The sequence below is a fragment of the Fukomys damarensis genome, unplaced genomic scaffold, assembly GCF_012274545.1.
Source record: "Fukomys damarensis isolate Sample0158 unplaced genomic scaffold, DMR_v1.0_HiC HiC_scaffold_6, whole genome shotgun sequence".
NCBI lineage: Eukaryota > Metazoa > Chordata > Mammalia > Rodentia > Bathyergidae > Fukomys > Fukomys damarensis.
This window is the reverse complement of record NW_022900918.1, coordinates 33,433,762-33,455,615: the sequence shown is the minus strand read 5'-3', so window position 1 is coordinate 33,455,615 and position 21,854 is coordinate 33,433,762. Positions and strand designations below refer to the sequence as shown.

Below are 21,854 nucleotides of genomic sequence, written 5' to 3'. Positions count from 1 at the left end.
TTTTTTTTTTGGTAGCGGGGATTGAACTCTTGCAAGGCAGGCCACCGAACCGCTGCGCTAAATCCCCGGCCCTATATATTCTTTAAAATAACCTTAAATAAATTTTTTTTCAAGCGTATCTTTTCAGGTTATATTCTTTAAAAAGGCATTTCTAAGCCAAATAATACATATTTTATTTGAGCATATGTCTATATGTCTTAAATTGTTATAGCTGCTGGCAAATTTCAGGGATGGAAATAATTTATACTCCCCAGAATAAAATCCTGTACTTTTGCCTAGACTGCCCATCATAGCTATTTAACATATTTTCATTAATCCACTGGATCAAAAAAATTATACCGCATTTGTACAATAGTTACATTCTTTATCTAGCTAACAGCTCTCCAAGAAAAGGCAATGAAAAAGAGTACGGTGACATTTTTTGTGTGTGTGGTACCGGGTCAAACTCAGGACCTTGTGAGGCAGGTATGGTACCACTGAGCTCAATCCCTGGACCTCTCCAGCTCTTCTCCACCCCCCCTCCCGAGATGTTGTCTCGCTAAATTGTGCAGGCTGGGGTCCTACTTTCAATCCCTGTGCCTTGGCCTTCCAGAGTGTGGGGATGACAGGCCTATGCTACTGTGTCCAGCCAATTCAGACACCTTTGAGCAACCTGAGGCTCCTCATTTCATACAGAGTTTGAAAATAAGTTGTAGACATCGTGACACTTTGCCCCTGGATATGTATACCCTTTTCTCACTTTTTGACGGTGTTACCTTGATGTATTCACTTGAGTTTTCAGAGCCTCATCTTATGTATATGTATGTGTGTGTTTGTTGAGCTGTTAGATAAGTTGCAGACCACTTGATACTTTACCCCTAAATACTATGGCCTAGATCCTAAAATTACACACGTTTTCCTAAACTAACAGTAATTCCTCGATACCATTCAGTGTCCAGTTTAGATTCAAATTCTCTGTGTTCCCCACCACTCCCTCAAAAATGTATAGATGCTTTTCTCAAGCTAGGATCTTATGAGAGTTCATGCATTGCATTTGCTCGTTTTGTCTCTTTTGCCACTTTTAATCTAAAAGAGTGCTGTCTCTCCCATAAATGAGTATACACATACGTGTGTAGCTTTCCATATATGCATATATAAAACATTGCCATTTAGAATAGCTCACATCCTGGTCTGTCTACCTTGTTCTTTCTTTTTCTTTTTTCTTTTTTTTTTTTTTGAGGGGGAGATTATCTTTATTACAAATACAGGCGATAGCAAGTGATAATACAACATTACCTATGGTCAAGTGGACTTCTTCAAACTGAACTCCACATTTAGAAGACAGTCTGCCCATCCAGTTCCAGACATTTAGCCACATTTCCTTTTCTACACCTGCAATTCTGAATATCCTGAAACTATCTATATACATGTACATGTATGCTTTAAATACACCAAGTACATCAATTATTAAATCTAATATATAATATATAAAAGTTTTATAAAGCATATTACTATAACAATGCTGTGTTAGGCTAAAATGATAAATGATTTTTTTTTAACTATACAAGAGTAGTAGGAAGACTATGAAATCTCTCTAAACCAATATTCCTTCTTACCAGAGCGTGGGAGTTTTGCTTTGAAAGAGTGCTTTGCTCTGAAAGAGTTTTTTCTTAATCCTAACAATCCTTACATCCTCCCATTGCTGGTTCTTTGCTATTCCAAGTAACAAAAGTCCAAAGAGGAAACAGTTTGAAAATACAATCTGTTTGCTCAACACATTAAAAGTTGCTATTCTTCATGAGAGTTATTTGCAGCTTTGCTTTTCCCATAAATTACTTAACCAATAACAAAAGACATGATTTTTAAAAATCATGTGCAATCAGTATCAAATGTAATCCAATGAGTACAAATTCAACATATTTCATTCATCTTAATAGTTAAGTATATTTTTATATTTGGAGGAATCTGACTTATTATATACTTTTAAAAAGATATATAGCAATAGGGCCGGGGATTTAGCTCAGCGGTTTGGTGGCCTGCCTTGCAAGTGCAAGAACCCGAGTTCAATGCCCGGTACCAAAAAAAAAAAGATATATAGCAATTATTCAAAAAATAAAAAAGGCATTTTAGTTATAGATAATAAAGACACATATCAGTAAAGTACAAGTAGATTTTTCTATGAACTACACTAACCTTTGTTTGACAATAAAGTAAATATAATCACAAATTAATGAAAAATCCATCTGATTAAATTTCAAACATAAGATATAATAAATAAACTCCACAGTATCAAACTACAAAAACAGATATTTTAAATCTGCTGTGAGCTCCAAGCAAAGTTACAGCCAATATGGCAATCTACCCAGGTTAGAATAAAAATTACCATAGTTGGTCACCAGTCACACAAACTATGTTTATGAGGCATAATGAAATCTGTATGTAACTTCATTTGTTATTTTGACCAACCAGGACCACAGAGTCTAGAAACAGCATCATAAATGCTATACTCTGATGGAAAAATATTTAATGCCAGGGAAATGATATCCCAAATAAGAATCTTGCCCTGATGCAACAAAAATGGAGGAGGGTTACTTGATCAGAAGCTGTATTGTATTTTCATAGTGAGCAAAAAGAGCATTACTGCCTTCTAGTTATAATTCAGTCTTGTGACAGGAAAAAAGTTTTCTTACAAGTTGAAGCTTTCAAATTCTTAATCTAATAGCTCTTACTTAATCTTATGGAGCTTACTGTGTAGAAATAATTGGCTAGATTACAATGTGAAAACAAAAGTCTCATAAAGCCAAGGCTCTTATAAATTACAGAAATAATTATAACATATGTGGACAGTTTTAACATAATATGGTATAACATATGGATTATGTTGCACCAAATAACAAATTTTCAAAATTGCTCTTGAAGTCAAAAGAAAAATATTAAATCTCCCAAGAAAGATATGAAACCACCCCCAAACAGAGGTAATATGTGAGTTGAGCCTTTAAGGGTAGATAGTTAGGAATAAGGCAAGAAAGGACAGGTGTGCCCACCCTGGGAGGAAAGTAAAGAAAATCCTGTCACTGGAAAGAGCCAGCCATGTTTGGCAAGAACCAGCCATGACGTCAGGCTTGCAGAGGCACAACACTGAAAAAGGTGAATGGAAGAAATAACAAGAGAAACAAAACTGGAGAGAAATGGAAGTGGCCATACATCCTACACTCCATTCTCTAATGTAAAAACCCAAATGGAAATCACGTAAAGAATCAAACTTCTTCATTTGCAAAGAATCAATCTTCTCTGACATTCACTTGCTTACTTTCCACAATATGACTGTGCCCTCCTCTGGGACAGGACTCATATACAATTCATTTTTATATCCTCAAATGCCCTGGGCATAAGTGTTAATCAAGCTTCTTTAAATTAGTGAATAATTACATGAATGAATATACTAGCCATGTCATTGAAATTTCCTAGGACTTGGATACTCATCTATACCAGGAATTACCAATCTTTTTTTATAAAGGTCTATATAGCATATGTATCTTAGGTTTGGCATATCAGTGTCTATCACAACTACTCAATTCCACAGTTACAGGGCAAAGCTCTCATAGACAACATATAAATCAATGGACATAGCTGTTTCAATAAAACTTTATTTATTAAAAGTAGGCTATATTGTATTTGTCCTGTGGAGTGTAATTTGCCAATACATCATCTTTACAAACTTAAATTTAGTATAATATTATTTGTGAATAATTACATGAATGAATATACTAGCCATGTCATTGAAATTTCCTAGGACTTGGATACTCATCTATACCAGGAATTACCAATCTTTTTTTATAAAGGTCTATATAGCATATGTATCTTAGGTTTGGCATATCAGTGTCTATCACAACTACTCAATTCCACAGTTACAGGGCAAAGCTCTCATAGACAACATATAAATCAATGGACATAGCTGTTTCAATAAAACTTTATTTATTAAAAGTAGGCTATATTGTATTTGTCCTGTGGAGTGTAATTTGCCAATACATCATCTTTACAAACTTAAATTTAGTATATAATATTATTTAAAAATTTAAATAAGTATTATATTTGAATCATTTCTTTGACAGAATTTTCAGCCAGAATCCCAAGGAAGATAAAAAAGGACAGGTATACACAAGAAAAACTGGAATATACCTCAACAAACCTGGTAAATCTAGATATCTGGATTTCTCAACTCCAGATACCTCTTTAGGGCTTACTTTTTCATTGTTAAAGCTGGTTAACATAGACAATTTTATGCCAGAATTCTATGATCTTAATAATTGCTCTATATTATAGATTTTTAAGTGGAAATCTCATCTAGAAAACATTTATAAATAATTTTGAATCCACAGAACAAAACATAAGTTACCAAAGGAGGGAATATAACATATTCAAATAATAAATTAATACCTGGCACGATTGATTTAATCCCAAAAAAATTCACAATCAAAATCATATTTTATACCTAAAAACAACTAAGGTTTAGATATCATCTTGAATGTAGTTATAAATGCACCTAGAAAATTATTTTAATAGCAAATACAGGTTAAATTATCTAATTAGATGGTGATATCAGAACAGTCAGATCATTAAAAAAACTATTTTACTTAAACAGACGAGGCAGTAAAATTTGATCTTAAATGCCACAATTTGCAATAAAAGAGAAAAAATAGACTAATTTCTGATTTCATATTCATGCTAATGACATAATTAAATCACTGTAAGCCACTGACTTCTCTGACATATTTATATTTTAAAATCTGGTTTTGGGGGTTTTTTAATTTTAAAAATCAAAGACTATGCACCATGTAATAGACATAATGGCAATTTTCCATTTTTATAATTACTCTTCAAATCAAGACTTGAGTTCCAGAATAAAAATTCTTCACTTCATAACTTTCAAAGAATTGGAAACTTGATTAGAACATTATAATTCAGCAGTACCCATATTTACGGTAGCATTATACTACTTTCTGAAATATAAATCAACATTTTCTGGTTCATTACAAACTTACCAAACACCTGGCAAATTCTTTGTTTTCTGAAAGGAATCCATAACCTGGATGTACCTTAGAAATTTAAAAAAAAAAGCTCTTTTACATATTTAAAAACCAAGATAAGACAAGCAGCATATTGGGTGCATTCATGTGGGGTTTTTTCTCAAATGCCCTTGAATAAAGTTACTTCTCTCACATACTGACAGATCTGATTCATATTTCTTGGTGTAGAATGAAATTCCTCCTCTGTCCTGTCTATAATCAGGGGCATATATCTACATATCTGCTTGCCCTGTTGTATTTGTTTACATGATTCAACACAACTCACCCTACTTCTTCTAAGGTTTGGCCAAGTTTGGGGACTCTCACAATGGCTGATACATAAAAGAAAATTTATAGTAACATTTAGCAAAATGGGTGAAAACTTCAGAATTCCTCTGTCTTTAAAATGCCTAGAACTGCTATTTTCCAAATCCAAGTACTAAGCGAACTAATACATTTTATTACTGATGGCATGCTACTACAGCTTACGAGCTGAGATCTCTAACAAGCCAAACTAAAACAGAGATCTGGTTTTACCTGGTGCTGTACTCTTGAATTTTTTTCTAATATCTATTTTTCCTCTCCTCACTCCAAAGCTAGCCATTTACAACTACTTTATGCTACCCTCTCCCACAAGCCACACTGCTACGATCTAAATTCTACCATCCCATTCTAATCTAGTAAATTTTTACCCATCACATGGGTCAAAAACTCCAATATCAGTATTGAACAAATTTCTAGTAAAGCAATTATGCTAAAAGGAAAATCAAAATTCTTAAGGAGCCAATATCGTAATCTAGAAACAGCTACATTATCAGAGATTTTTAAATGCTGAACTGAGCTTTCTGAACATGACAGAGAATAATTTAAATAGCTATATCAGAAAAAAAGTTTCATTCCACCAATTTCATTTTATATAAACATTCAACTAAAAGTTATATTCTGACAAGCTACAGTTAAAAGGTTGAGAGTTTTACTTTCATTAATAAACTGTAAACACCTAATAATAAAGACTCACAAATTCAGATTTATTTAAACGTGTATCTTTATTTAAATGTGTGTCTAAACCATTTCTTTCAAAGAAATGTGAGCACTAATTGAAGCACTCCAGGCTAATTGCCAGTGCTGGTTTCTTCCATTCAGTTTCAGAGATAACTCTGCATAGTTTTTAATATTATATCTAATTACGTCTCTGATATTTTTTAAAACTCTGCTATATCTGATACGAGAAACCAGTTTTTCCTTGGATTCCCCTTTACTCGAACCAAATTAAAATAAATGAAATGATTTACTGATATAAGCTCTGGGCATTTTATTGACATTATTAACTCAAATAATTACTAAATGCATAGTTCTTATTTCTTGAACTACAATGGGTATACATAATTTTTAAATGTTTAAAATGGAATCAAAACAGTCTTTTGGATCCTGCTTATAACAGAGTATTTTTATTGTTGTTTTTAATGTTCTTATTACACTGAAAGGGTTAATACTCAAAACTAATTGGAATTTCTTTTTTCCTAGCAAATTTGGAAATGAACTGAAACTGCTCCCTGGTGTGAAAGCTGAATCCAGCAGCCACCTGCAGGATCAGCGACCAACACTGCCAGATGCTACAAAGCCTTTGATTTCCAGTAGCGAATTCAGCCACATTTAACTCATGTGACATGAACTAACTGCAACAGCATTTTCAATCATTCTTTTTTTTTTTTTTTTTTAACACAAACTCTAGCTTTCTGCTCACTACATATGAAACAGCTGCGTAGATAGATTCATTCAGACTCACAGCTTGGGCCCTGGTTTTCTTAATGGCTTCCATGATGGCATCCATGTTGAGGTAGCTTTTACTGGTGGGAGCTGGGCCAACACAGACGGCCTCATCCGCCATTTTCACGTGAACCTGAAGAGACAAATCCCTGCGTTAACAGATGCTCCTAGCAAAAAGAATTACCATCACCCACAAATATACACAAAATTGCAAATCTAACTGTTTCACATATCACTTGCAGGGTCAGATTTCTTTCTGAATATTCACTAAAAAATAACAATGCAACAAAAAGGCTCAGGAACATATTAACCATGATTTCATTTATTACAAACATAATCCATAATCTAACCAAATATTTTCATAATACCTACTACCTATTTAAGTAGAACCAGAGCAAATAATTTTAGGTTCCTATTCTGTTCATCTGTGCATAAATCTGATATCAAAAATTACCTTGTTACATGTAGTCAGGGCAGCCCAATATTTTAATAACAAGCACTCATGCCCAGTTCTAAGCAAGCTCCCCAGGAAGTTGGGATAATTAGAGGGACTGAATGGAGAAATGCAATGAGTGTCCCCGCACAGCATCAGGTCAGCACCAAGCACAAATTAAAGCCTAGGACTAAAGAGTTCAATATCACAACACATGAACCAGAAAATCTTGAGAACCATTTAAATATTCTCACATTTGATCCTTGTCTGTTTTACATTTATTCCTAAAAGAACTGATATGTGTATTAAGTTCTAAATCTATTCAGAAATCAGGCATGTGTACCCTATTTTTAAGACTACTTCCTCTACAATGCTTTAAATCTGTTTTTGCTAATGAGAGGCTAGATAGGCATTTGATACTGAAAAGAGTAAATTGTTTAATTCTCAAAAGTATCTATTCTTTTAAAATTGTGCATTTCTAAACTGGCTTTTCTTAACAATTTTCCAATTTAAGGAACACACAATCAGATAATTATTTCATGAGGCAAATGTATAAAACTGAAGCACAAATATATACCTGAACATTTATGACCTACTCTTCCACCATAAAAAAAAATTCATAGGTGGCAAATAATTCTGAGTATTTCCAAATTATAATATTTAGTTATGGTTTAATGTTTTAAAACAATTTTGTTTTAAATGAGATCTTTAAAAAAGTATATTAGAAAACTCAAAATTTTTCAATTATTTTTAAATTTAGGTAAAACCTTACATTGCATATTGAAAGTAAAAGATGTTTTCCTAAGGGAATTACAGATCAATATCTTCATATAAAATACTCAAATACAAACACTCTATAATTCCTTTAACAATATCAATTGCAAAGAAAAGCAGCCATGCTTGCAAAAGGGCTTTTCAATATTCCTGTTTAAAGCAAGGCTCTCTCCTGGTTATCTTTGCCTGGCTTATTCCTAACCCAAAGTTTCTCTTCGGCCCTCAGACCAAAATGCCCCTCCTCTAGGGTCCAGTGCCCATTTCAGATGTTGTCATTATCTATTTTATTGTTATTATTATGCTTGTGCTTTTTTTCCTGTAAGAAATTCAATACTTAATAATTCTTTTAAAAGAACTCATTACTAGATAAGGATAAAGTCTTTACTTCTTACGGCCACACTTTTATTTATTGTATTTACCTCAGTGCTACCTATTACTAAACATTGACTTTTACCAGTGGGACGTTCCCAAGTACTTCAGATTTGGATTAATCACCTTTAATCTGAACTCCATTAGAATGTAGCACAAATTCTGGCATTTAATCCTATTCTACCTAGCAATCTCATTTTAACTGCTTTACAGACTATGTTACAGTTTATACACTCTCCTCCAACAGATCATAAGGTTCTAGAAGACAGAAAGCATTAAATTTCTTTTAAGAGCACAGGTTCGCAGTACACAATGATTACATTACCAAAACATCTTTTCTCATCCTCTTCCCCTTCCCCCATCTCTTGATCCACTTTCCATTTGAGAACATATCCCTACTTCCTATTTTGCTCTTTATTTATATGTTGTGTTTCTCAAACAAAAGAAACCATGTGATATTTAAGCCTGTGCTTCTAATGCATTTCACTTAACACTATGGTCTCAAGGTGCATCCATGTTCCTACAAATGACTCAAGTTCCATCATTGATCATTTGAGAAATGCAAATTAAAATAACAATGAGATTCCATCTTACCCCAAAAAGAATGTCTATCATCAAGAAATCAAATAATATGGGCCAGGGATTTAGTTCAGGGGTTGCGCCACCTTCCCCACAAGCTTTTAAGCCCCAGAAGTTGGAGTGAGGGTGCAGGTAGTAATGGACTCCAAACTAGCCACTTGAGAAGCACATAGCTAATGGTAATCATTGTTATTATCAAAAGTTGCTTTTTAAACCCCAAAAAAAAAAAAAAAAAAAAAAAAGAAATCAAATAATACAGACTGATGAGCTAAATGGATGCACAATGAGGCCATACACTTAAGTGAAATAAATAGGACACACATGTAAATACCCAACAGTTTCTCTGGTGTGAAAGTGGAAATGAGGATCAAAATGTAAGGAAGAAAAGCTCCAAAGAGGAAGGGTAAGTGAGAGGATAGGGGAATGGAAAGAAAAGAAAGGAAAAAATGTGAGGAAAATAAAAAATGGAAACAAAGTCTTTGTAAATAGGGAGAGGTGAAGGGGTTGAAGGAAGGGAAGGGGAAAGGGGAAAAAATAAGAACCAAGATATATCATGTAAAGGTGCAGATTCCCAATGATGGATGTCATACTGTATATCTAAAATGTACCAATAAACTTAATGAATTTTTTAAAAAAGACTGGTGAGATGTGGGGCAGCTTTTTACATTGTTGGTGGGAATGTAAACTAGTATAACCACTATGGACATCAGTATGGGGATTCCTCAAAAAACTAAAACTAGAAAATTCCATTTGGCATAGTTATTCCCCTTCTAAGTACCTTTCCAGAAGAATGAAAGACATCATATTACAGTGATTCACACGTACCTATGTATATGGCAGTGCAATTTATAACAGCTAAATATTGAAAACAGCCTATATGCCATCAACAGATTAATGGACAAAAAAACTCTACATTAAATTCTTTTTCATTTAAATCTCCCCATTGCAGTGTTATGCACTAACACTCATTAACTCATAGATAACTCTGGAATGACAACTGAAATAGTAACATTCATTATTAAAGGCTAAAGCTATTATGAGAGTATTTTAAAAGTTGCAGCACAGAGCCATGGATTTAACTCTGAGGTTCTGCTGCCTGCCTCAGAAGCGCAAGGACCCCAAGTTTCATCCCCAGTATCAAAAACATAAATAAAAGCCAGGCGTGGTGGCACATGCCTGCAATCCCATCACTCGGAAGGCTGAGGCAGGAGGATCGCTGTGAGTTCTAGACCAGCCTGGGATACATAGTGAGTTCCAGGTCATTCTCAACTACATAGTGAGAACCTGTCTCAAAAAAACCAACCAAACAAACAAACAAAAAACATAAATAAATAAAAATAAATAAAAGTTGCAACATTGTCTCCTTTGTTTTTTGAGGCAGGGTCTCACTATGTGGATTAGGCTGGCCATAAACTCACTATGTAGGTCAGGCCTACCTCAAACTCACAGCAATCCTCCTGCTTCAGCCTTCTGAGTGCTGGGATTACAGGTATGAACCATCACACAAGGCTGCAGCATTAAATCTTATCTTTAAAGTAGAAACCTATTACCAACTGAAGTCTTCCCAATCTTAGAGATGTGACAACTGGCAGTTGTATGAAGGACAGAAAGTAAACATACACATATGCATATGAATGTTTATAGGTTCAAATTTTCTATAATGAATAAGCATCAACAAGTGAAAAAGAAGAAGTCCTAATACTATTTTGGTTTTTTTTTTTTCCGTACTGGAGATCAAACTCAGGACCTTGTACTTGCAAGGCAGGTGCAGCGGAGCTGAGCTGAATCCCCAGCCCACCTAAATCCCAGGCTCTATTTGGCTTTTTAAATTCCAGTCTTTACAGTTTTGTAGTAATACTATATACATAATTTTTTAGTCTTTAGTCTTTGAACCCTCATAATAGACATTTTTTCCTACATTATCACAAACTCTTGATAAACAAAACAAGAATGAGCCCAGAGCTTAATAATGTTATGAAAAACAAAGCGTATATATCACAAGCAGACCAAAACTACATAAGGACTTTACAAAGAAGGGCAAAACACAAATTGCTTCTGCAGAGGACTTGGTTCTTTACTTCCACAGCTCAGAAACCAGTATTACTTGAGGGAAGGTGTATTCACATCTCAACAAACCCATAGTCTATCCAAGATCAGAACTCAGACAGTGAGAGGTCCCTCAAAGAGAAAAGCACAATCCTCAGCCATCTTAGTTCTCAAGGAGACATTTCTGAAACAACCTGAAGAGGACAGTTTTAAAAAATGTTTGACAATCTGGACTACATAATGAGACTTGTCTCAAGAAAAAAAAATTGGAACTCAGTTTCAGGTCTGCGATCATTAATCAAATGTGTAAAGTGCCTTCTTTGGCCTATACAAAATACAGTGCATATAGAAGCAGCACAAATACTGTTCCAAAGAAAGACAAAATTGCCTAAGCTAACTAGATGTTACCATGTTTCAAAAATTTCAACATCTTGAAAAATGTAAATTCTTTGTTATACATTTTCATAGTAATAGTTTCAACTGAGATACATTAACTAGTAGGATTTGCTGTTTCAAAATAATCTATTTTAAGCATTTGTAAGTACAGCAGTCTTCATTAACAATTACATTCTCAAAAATCTAAGAGATCTGAAACCAGATAGTTTCTCCTCCAGCATGTACAAATTCTTATCAATTTTTTATTCTTTAGAGGAAAATTACTTCAATCTATTACTTTCCAAGTAATGAACTTGTCTGTGTATCAGATTTGAGATTTTCCAGTGAATGATTGTACCAGCTGCCTCTTTTGGAAATCCTCATTGTTTCTAAGACAGTAGTTTTCAGGATCCCAAGAGAACTCCTTCCCATTTTCCATCAAAATTCTGGCTTCCTTTTTCTGTTGTTTCTGTTTAATGTTTTGTTTTGTTTTGTTTTTAACTTTTTCTTTTCCCTGGGAATCTGGCATGGAAAGTCTGGCTCATCTCATTAGCCTAAATCAGAAGTCATGACCTTTTAAAATCCTGCATTTCTTAATGCAAGACAGGCCTTCTGTAGAATTTCATTTTCATTTATAAACCAAAGTCACAAACAAAAATACAATTTTTTTTTATTTAAAAAATTTTTAAGACTATCATGAAAAACATCAATAAATCTTTAGTGACAGACTAATCAGTATTTAATATGGGTATTGATACCATGGCATTCCTAGTAACTCCAAAAGCTGCTTTTCTAAACTCAGGTCCCATTGCTTATTATTACCCATTACTGCTGCTGAGGTCCTGAAGGACAGGAAGACCCTGGATTTTCAGTCTATGGCTGGTTAGTTTCTCACCAGGAAGTTTCAAGCAATACTGAAAAAGTAGCTAAATCAACTGCTCAAATGCTCCTTCTCTCCTGAGTTTCCAGCAGTCTACAGCTAGCTCCCTGACTTTGATGGCAAGTATCAAACACAGCTAGGGAGTTCAAGAAGTTTCCTTTAGCATATTCTCAATGACTAGGGAGGTGGAACCTCAAGTTATCAAAAGTACCTGTCAGTGTTTTTATTTTCTCTTCAAAATACTCTTCCTTCTCTCCATCTTCCTGAAATAGAACATTCATCTATAATTGAGGACAGGCTAAATACTCTGAAGGAGCTCCAAAAATTTTATTTCTCTCTGTAATAATTAATAACTTCAATAAAGACATTAGGTCAGTGGTGGTAAACCAACCTATAGCAGGTGTGCCACAGCGGGCCATGTGCATCACTGAAAGCTCTAAAATGTTCACCATCGATGTGCTGGGTGAATGTGCCATGCATTGAGTTCATCTGCAGCTCCATGACTTGGCCCAGCTAGCAAAAGCAACGTCCTTGTTTGGGGACTTAGCCTAGAGAGCTAAGAGATCACACTCAGAAAAACGGAGCAAAGGCATTGGGACTGAGACAAAGAAAGGTGACTCATTTTTTACCTTCCTTGGAATCAAAACCTCATGTAAGGTGGAGAGTAAGAGTCCCAAAATGGGAAAACACATGCAGGAACCAGGGAGATGAAGCTGCTTGCTAAGGAGAGTAGGACCCTCCTTCCAAGGCACTTCCTCTTCCAAGGAGACTCATGCACTAGCCATCAATCAGCTGGCCGGCATCAGAGAGAGGAACAAGCAAACACTGACTTCGGGACACTTCCCAGTTCTACCAAGGGACAAAAGCATGTCCACTCCTCTGCAGGAAAGCTCATTCCACCTTGCAGAGATTTCAGGAGGAATTATTCCTTTAATTTTTAGAAACAGATTTGTAACAGAAGGTACTGAAAAGAGGAGTAAAAAGATATCCTATCTGGCAACAGCAAGCACAAAGGGAAAGAAAGTAAATTGTTTAATAAAGGGCTACAGGCCACTTGTCCTTATTTCAAAATCTAACTTTTCTCCAAATCTAAATGTCTACTGGCTTAGGAAAGAACACTTGGTGTAGCTGTCAGCATGTCTCCTTTGTGTAAAAGAGTAAATAATTGTATTCAAATTAAAAGGAACATCTGGACAACACCAGGTAGAAAAACCTCCCTTATTAGAGATGGCAGCTGGCTCTCCGACTAGAAAAAAACTAGTGAAGTTTTCTTTTTTTAGTTGGATCTTTGTCTGGTTTGGAGGTCAGAGTGATGCTGGCTTCCAGAAATGAGTCTGGACACACTCTCCCCCTTTCAATTTCATTGACAAGTTTGAGGTATACTGGTGACACCTCATCCTTAAAGCCTTTGCAAAATTCAGCTGTGAATCCATCAGGTCCTGGACTTTTCTTAGCTGATTGGTTGTATCATGAATATGAATTAAAAATAAGGAGAAGGGGAAGAAGGGGGAGGGGAGAAGAAGCAGTATGAAAATAGGGAAAGGGGATTTAGAGGAGGAGGGAGGGAGGGTGGGAGGAAAGCAGAGAGGCAGGTGGGAAGGGGATTAAAAAGAAATCAAGCTGTCTTATGTACCTACACCTACTCCCAAAGATGAATGTAAACTCCATTTCTGCAAACATATACTGATAAAATAAAAAGTTAAAGAATAAGGTCGTTGTAGATGTAATTAGGTAAGTAAAATGAGGTGAGTAGAGTGATCTGTAATCCAGTATAACCAGTGTCATTATAGAAAGGAAAACTCAGGACACAAGTGTACACAAGGGAGGAAGCCCTATGAGGATGAAGGCAGAGATTGTGATGATGCCTGTGTAATCCATGCAATGCCACAGACTTCAAGCTAGGGGGAACGCGTGGAATAGATTCTTCCTCAGGGTTCTCAACTTGCTAACAATGCTATCTTAAAACTTCTAGACTACAGAACTGTAAAATAATAAAGTTCTACTGTTAGCCACAAAATATAAAAGGAAAAAAAAGTAATGAAAAAGCTGCCCCACCAAAATAAAAACTATAAGTAATATAAACCCCAGAAAGATAAATATCCAAGTATTATTTTCAATATTCCAAGTAATCAAACTATTTTACCCAAAACATAAGTTCCACTTATTCAGTATTTATCTCTGCCTTCTACTCTCTTCTTTTCTTTTCTTTTCTTTTTTTTTTGGTTGGTTTTTTGAGACAGGGTCTCACTGTATAGTTGAGACTGACCTGGAACTCACTATGTAGCCCAGGCTGGTCTCGAACTCACAGCAATTCTCCTGTCTCTGCCTCAGTCTCCCGAGTGCTGGGATTACAGACATGCGCCACCATGCCCAACTTCTACTCTCTTTTCTAATTCAACTATTCTACATTCTACCCTGAAAACTTCCTTCCCATTTCCCTCTTCTCTGATTCATTCAAAACCCAAGGGGGTGAAGGGAGGGCAGAGGTAAGGGGAAAAAAATGAGAATCAAGACTTGCCATGTAAAGGTACATAAAAAACAAAAAAAAAAAAAAAAAAAAAAAAAAAAAAAAAAAAAAAAAAAAAAAACTTTATTACAGGGCCAGGGATTTATCTGCAAGGTCATGAGTTCAATCCCAGTACCAGGAAAAAAAAAAAGTTATCACAGATATTCTGATATAGCAGGTAAAAAAGATGATAAATCTCTGTCTTCTCCCCTCCAGAAATTCAGCCTGGTGTACACAGATTCCTGTACCAACTGCTATCAATAATAATACATAGAAAAAAAAGAAAGCAAAATATATATATATAATAATACACAGAAAATACTCAAGTGGCTAATATAGGAAACAATTTCACAAAGAATTGATTATTGAAATAAAAAACTTTAACAGAAAAAAGAACCAACAAAGAAAGAGTACATTCAAAATCAGGGAAATATGAAATGTCCCGATTGTATTAGTCTCTTTCCCATCACTGGGACAAGCTGCTTGACACCCCACTCAACCTAAAGGGGTTTATTTTGACTCATGGTTTCAAAGTGTCCAGTCCAAGTGGTCAGCAAGCTCCAAGACAGAATTAGAATGGTAAGAGGGAATGGCAGAGGAAAACTGCTTAACCCATGGCAGCCAGGAAGCAGGAGAAAATAAGAGAACCAGAGCAAGAGAAAGGAATCGAGAGAAGAATGCTTCCCTCCGAGTCATGCTCCCTGTGACCCACACCCTCCAACCAGGCTCCACCTCCTAACACAGCATTCAGCCAAGAACCCATGAATGCATTAGTGCACTGGCGGACACAATGCCCCCATGATCCAGCCACCTTCCAAAAGCTGAAACTTTGAACACATGAGACCTGTCAGCTAAATTTTAGATTTAAGCCATCACATAAATCTATTTAAAGCTCTGTGGGATGACCTAAAAATAAGATATATGAAGCAAGGCTAAAGTGAAAGAATGGTAAGAAAAATAGAAAAGATTAGAAGAGACTACATCCAAAAGGGGATATTCTATAGCTAACCCGTAAATTCCAATCTCATATAAAATTAATTCAAATGGATCACATATTTAAACGTCTATAGATAAAACTCTTAGATAAAAATTTTCATGGCATGGAATGAGGCAGCATTCTTAGATACACTACCAAAAGTACAAAAGATGGGGGAGGTACTGAAATGACTATATCAAAATTTAAAACTTCTGAGATGCAGTAGACATTATTAAGAAAAAAACCACTGACAGGAAGAAATTATTTGCAAATCACATATCAACAAAGGACTTGCATCCATAATATATAAAGAACTCTCTAAACTCAACAGCAGGACAAAAATGCAGAACATGGGGAAAACTTGAACAGAGACTTCACTGAAAGGGATCTAAGGATGGCAAATATCTACATGAGATGTACAACATTATTAGCTACTAGTAGCTATTAGCCACTAGGGAAATGAAATTTTAATACAATGAAAGACTTCTCTACACCTATTAAAATAGCTAAATCTTAAAATACTGACAATATTAAATGATGAAGAAGATACAAATACCACAATTCTCATGCATTACTGGTTGGGATGCAGAATCATACAGTAACTCTGGAAAAGTCTGGAAATTTCTTGTAAAATTTTAAAAAATACCATGTGACCCACAAATCCTATTCCTACTTATCCTAGACAAACAGAAATCTATATATTATACAAAAACCTATATTTATACAAAACCTATACATAAATGTTCAACACAACTGTATTCATAATTGTCATGAGCGGGCCAGGGGTTTGGCTCAGTGGTTCCACTGTCTGCCTCAAAAGCGCAAGAGCCCAAGTTCAATCTCTGGTACCAAAAAAAAATTACATGGCATAATAGTCATGAGCTAGAAACAATGCAAATGTTCTTCAGTGGCTAAATGGATAAACAAACTGTACAATCGCACAATACAAGACTGCCCAGTAATCATTTTTTAAAAAGGAACAAACTATTGATACTAAAACAACAATTCAAGGTAACTCACAAAAGTTATACTTAGTGAAAGCAGCCAGTCTCAAAAATTACAGTTTGTGGGAATGGCAATACTACATAAGGAGATTCATCGGTGGCTGGGGAAACGTGAGACTAAAAAGGGACAGGCAAGGGACTTTGGGGGGTGATGAACTGTTCTTCATCCCAACTATGCCAGTTGGTACAACAATCTATACAGGGGTGTACGAAAGAAAAAACTCTATTTCATTGTCAGATAATTTCTTAAACCAATTTTTTTAAAAGAACACTATCTAGACATGGATGGATAACAAAATAATACTGTGGACTTCTGATTTAAGGGTATACTGATTCTACTTAAATTTTGTCAAAATTATTAAGCTCTCTTCAATCCTGGTCCTTCTCTAGCCCCACTCTTCACCTACTCCTATCATCTTTCAGGTCTCTGCTTAAACATTACTTCCTCAAGAAAGCTTTCCCTGACCCTGACCCTGAGCTCACCCCAGACAGGGGTTCAGTTCCTCCGGTCCCACATTTACAGAACACAATATAATTTTCTATTACTTTACATATCATAACTTAATTGCAAATGTCTGCTTCTCCCCATGAACTGAAAGCTATATGAGGGCATACTTGCCTAGTTCAAAGGAGGACCCTTGGGCCGGAGACGTAGCTCAGAAGTTCCATCGCCCACCTTGCAAGTGCAAGGACCAGAGTTCAATCCCCAGTACCAAAAAAAAAAAAGACACTTGCCAGGCATGTTGATGAAGGCCTGTAATCTCAGCTACTTGGGAAGCTGAAGCAGGAGGACTGCAAGTTCATTGTAAGTTTGAGGCTTCAGTTACTTAGGAAGCATTTACCTCAAAAAAAATTTTAATATAAAGGCCTAGGGATATAGCTCAGGGGTAAAATGCCCCTGGAGTTCCATCCCCACTGTTACAAAGAAAAATAAAAACACAGGACTCTTGAGTATCATAGGTACTCGCTTATGGGTTTTTTGTTGTTGTTGCTGTTGGGTGATTGGTTTTTTTTTTTTTGGTGGTACCAGGAATCAAACTCAGGACCTTGCACTTGCAGGGCAGATGCAGCATCACTGAGCTAAATCCCCAGCCCACACTTATGTTTTTTAAAAGTCAAATATCTGTCGGGCCGGGGATTTACCTCAGCGGTTCTGTGGCCTGCCTTGCAAGCGCAAGGACCCAAGTTCAATCCCCATACCAAAAAAAAAAAAGTCAAATATCTCTCACTGTAAAATCCCATACAATGACAGATCATTTTGACCACTTTAAAACACTACAAAAAATAAAATATATTAAAATTGATATATCAAACCACTACCACCATCATCTCCAAAAATTTTTTCATCTTGCAAAACATGAATATACTTAATGCCACACAAATCTAGAATGTTTAAAATCGTAAATTTCATGTTATGTCTATTTATCACAACTGAAAACAAATTAATTCTTTTTAATGCAAAAAAAATCAGTATGTGGAAACATCTTATTGAAAGGAAAAATTACTGATGCATACAATAAACCCACTGTAATTTGACAGTATCTTAAAAGTGCATTTAATATACCTGTGTTATCAGTTTTCTGATACTGTAAGAAATAAATACTTGCAATAAATCAACTTATAAGAAGAAAAGGTTAGCCGGGCATGGTGGTGCATGCCTGTAATCCCAGCACTTGGGAGGCTGAGGCAGGAAGATCGCTGTGAGTTCGAGACCAGCCTGGGCTACATAGTGAGTTCCAGGTCAGTCTCAACTACAAAGTGAGACTCTGTCTCCAAAAAAAAACTAAGAAACGAAAAAAAGGTTTATTTTGGCTTATACTTTTGAGATTTCAGTCTATGACCAACTGGCCCTTTGCTGGGCCTGTGACAGTACAGTACATTGTGGCAGGGCCTGTGGTGGAGCAGGCTGTTCACTTCATAGCTGGAACCAAAAGAGGAAGAAAGAGAACGGGCTAGGGTCCCACTATTCCCTTCAAGGACACATTCTCAGTGACAGGAAAACCACTCACAAGGCTGCAGCTTCTAAAATTTCCACCATGTCCTAAGAGTACCAAGTTAGGGTCTAAGCCTTGAAAACAGGCTTTTACAGGACACACAACCAGTATCACAGCCAAACTTAGCAACACAGTACACTGTAGAGTACCAGTTGCTGTAGAGTACCAGACAGTGAGCCCACTGCGCACTATGGCTCCTATCACTGTCCAGTATAGCAAGGGATTGTACCACAAACTGTTAATCTGAGAAAAACAATCGAAATGCAAAGTACCAAGTATGGTTTCTACGGAGTGTGTATCACTTTTGCACCACTATTGAGTCAAAAACTTGAAACCTGAACCATGGAAGTGGGGGGAGGGGGATTGTCACGTAAAAGCTTCAGAAATAGGTTTGTGTGGTTTGAAAATTGAACTCCCCTATCACACACAGAGCATCCTAACTGAGTTGCATCAGTGCAGCCTCGGGATCTATAAAGCTTAAGTGGAATAGTACACTGAAGACACTTGACTAGATTTAATTATAAAGGCCTCTTTACTAAAATATCTAATATCCATTTGGGAAATACAGTACAGACTTGGAAACTAATCCATGACTGATTCACAAGAAGACCTGAAAGCAACTAAATACTCATCTGTTTATAAGACTTTTTCAAATATCATTATATGCAGTTAGAAAATTACAAACTCTCGACTAGACACACCATACCTCCTTAGCATCCAGAGAATGCTATGCAGTTCACTGAGTGAATAAATGAATGACTGCAAGTAGCCACAGTGAATCGTCATCTGATTCGCCCATCTGAGGTAGAACTTCTCTTCTTTAGTACAGGCCCTGAGTCAAATGAACTAATCAAACACAGACCCACCATAGCCATTCTTCACACAGCCTAGGATCCTCCAAAGTCTTCTCCCTTTGCTACTCCAACTTGGAGGCTGCCCTAAACCAGGTGGATGACTGGCTATAGCAGAGATGAGAGCTAGTAAAACAATCTCTCGACATGCTGAGTAGGGTTGGTATATAAATTAGGTCCCAAGCTGCTTGTAATTACATAACAAACAAGTCAGATACCAAGTGTGTTACTTAGAGAAAATGAAGTATGAAATTGAGCAAACATATAATTTTTGGAGCTGGCTATTTTTCTCTGGTTGTTGTAAACTTAAATTTAGCAGCCCCCCAAAAAAGGATAGTAGTATAAGACATACTTCAAAAGCTCTTTATGCTTTAAATGTAAGCAATCACAATAAAATCCACAGGAGAAAACCAGGAAGACTGGCAAGCAGAAATAAACAGTCAATGTTTTATGAACTCAAAACAGTCAAAAATGCATAACCATAAACAAGGTTAAATGCATTCTTGTTCTCCAGAAAAAGGAAGTGCCAGATGCAAAGGACGGATCATTAACAATGTTCTGCAGGGGTAGCCCGGCCAGATCCACCACGGGAAGGAGAGCCACGCCTGTTCCTGAACCAGCTGACATCACTCCAGCGCAGGAACGTAGCAGCACGGGCACCCTGAACCCCTATAACCGCCTGCCCCCCTGCACTCTCAGGCCTCCTGATTGTGCCAGTCTTTGGACCCACACTGCAGAGGCAGAGGCGGTCATCAAGGGTATTTCTCTGAGTTCCCAACTTTGAACATCTTTAAAGAAAGGGCGTGGGAAACCTGTAAGAGAACGTTGTGGAGTTCAACCATTCAGAAGCATGGGGAACTCAATCTGGGCCTTGCAGCCTGAGGTCAGTCAGCGTCATGGGGTTCAGCCATCAGCTAACTGAGATCAGGGGTCTTGCCTCCTAGCTCTTTCTGAGCCATTAAATGGTAAATACACTATATTGAAATTCAGTTCACAGCAGACATGTTCTGGACTGCTTCGTGATTTCAATTTAATTCAAATGATTTAAGGGTGATAGACTAGTGACTACCACTGGTGGTCAGTGTCCAAGTTGTGCTTGATCTTAATGTGTTGCTGATTGTATCAGTTGGGGTAAAGCATTGCGGCTGATTTGATGAGCTGTTTTCTCTGATGTTATGAAGATGAGAATGTCTTTGGGTCACTACAGACACAGAAGCTAGGGCGCAACTATATCAGGAAGATTTGGGTGATAATCCAGAGATTAAATCAAGGACAATCTGACAACAAAAATAAAAATGAGAAAACACGTAAGCAAGACACAAGGACAGATTTCCAGTTTACCAATGGCAAACAGTAGGGCAAATGAGGATGAAAAGGCCGATAGTGAACCACCAGGACACCATGAACTCAAAGCACAGGAAGTAACAAAACAGATCAATCAGGCTCTAGAAAAATTCAAAACAGAAATAATTTCCCAGATAACCATAGAAATAGTGAGCAAAATGGAAGTGTGATTCGAGACTCTAGAGCAGAAACTGACGAAAAAATAGATGAGCTCAGGACCATGATAGAAGCCATGAAGGCCCAGCATAAGAAAGAAATGGAAACAATAAATGCCCAACATAGGAAAAAAATGGAATCCATAAAACATATTCAAACAGATATCCAGTAGATTAAACACTACTGAAAGTGCACACAACAGAATAAAAGAATGCGAAGATAGACTCTCAGATATAGAAGATAAGATTGCAGTCAGTGACCATGAAGAGAGGTCTCTTAAAAACAATAAGAGATCATGAGAAATCGATCCAAGAACTCCTAGATGATGCAAAGAAGAATAACATAAGACTGATAGGAATCCATGAAGTAGCAGGAAAAAATACAAATGGCTTAAAAAAGCTGTTCACAGAATTAATGACAGAAAACTTCCCAAACAGAGGGGAAGAATTTGACATTCAGATAGCTGAGGCATATAGGACCCCAACTAGCCACAATCAAAAAAATCTACACCTAGACATATAATAATCAAGATCCCAGAAACCCAACAGAAGAACAAAATACTACAAGCAGTAAGAGAAAAGAAACAAATCACATACAAAGGAAAGCCCATCAGAATCACAGCAGACTTTTCAACACAAACCCTTGGGGCAAGGAGAGCCTGGAATGAGATATTTCAAGTACTAAAAGAGAACAACCTCCAACCTAGACTGATGTATCCAGCAAAACTCTCTTTCAAAATGGAGGGGGAAATAAGA

At 36.3% G+C, this 21,854-nt stretch overlaps 1 protein-coding gene across 2 annotated transcripts in view; it reads right to left on the bottom strand.

Moving 5' to 3' along the window:
• The window catches only part of Pcca (propionyl-CoA carboxylase subunit alpha), a 372,170-nt gene that overhangs the window by 306,241 nt on the left and 44,075 nt on the right, over window positions 1-21,854 (bottom strand). For both annotated transcript variants that reach the window (XM_010604603.2, XM_010604604.3), the window contains exons 5-6: window positions 6,832-6,945; window positions 5,022-5,075 (exon numbers count right to left, since the gene is read on the bottom strand). In XM_010604603.2, the coding sequence (XP_010602905.1) occupies window positions 5,022-5,075; window positions 6,832-6,945 (168 nt within the window). The remainder of the gene's footprint in view (window positions 1-5,021; window positions 5,076-6,831; window positions 6,946-21,854) is intronic.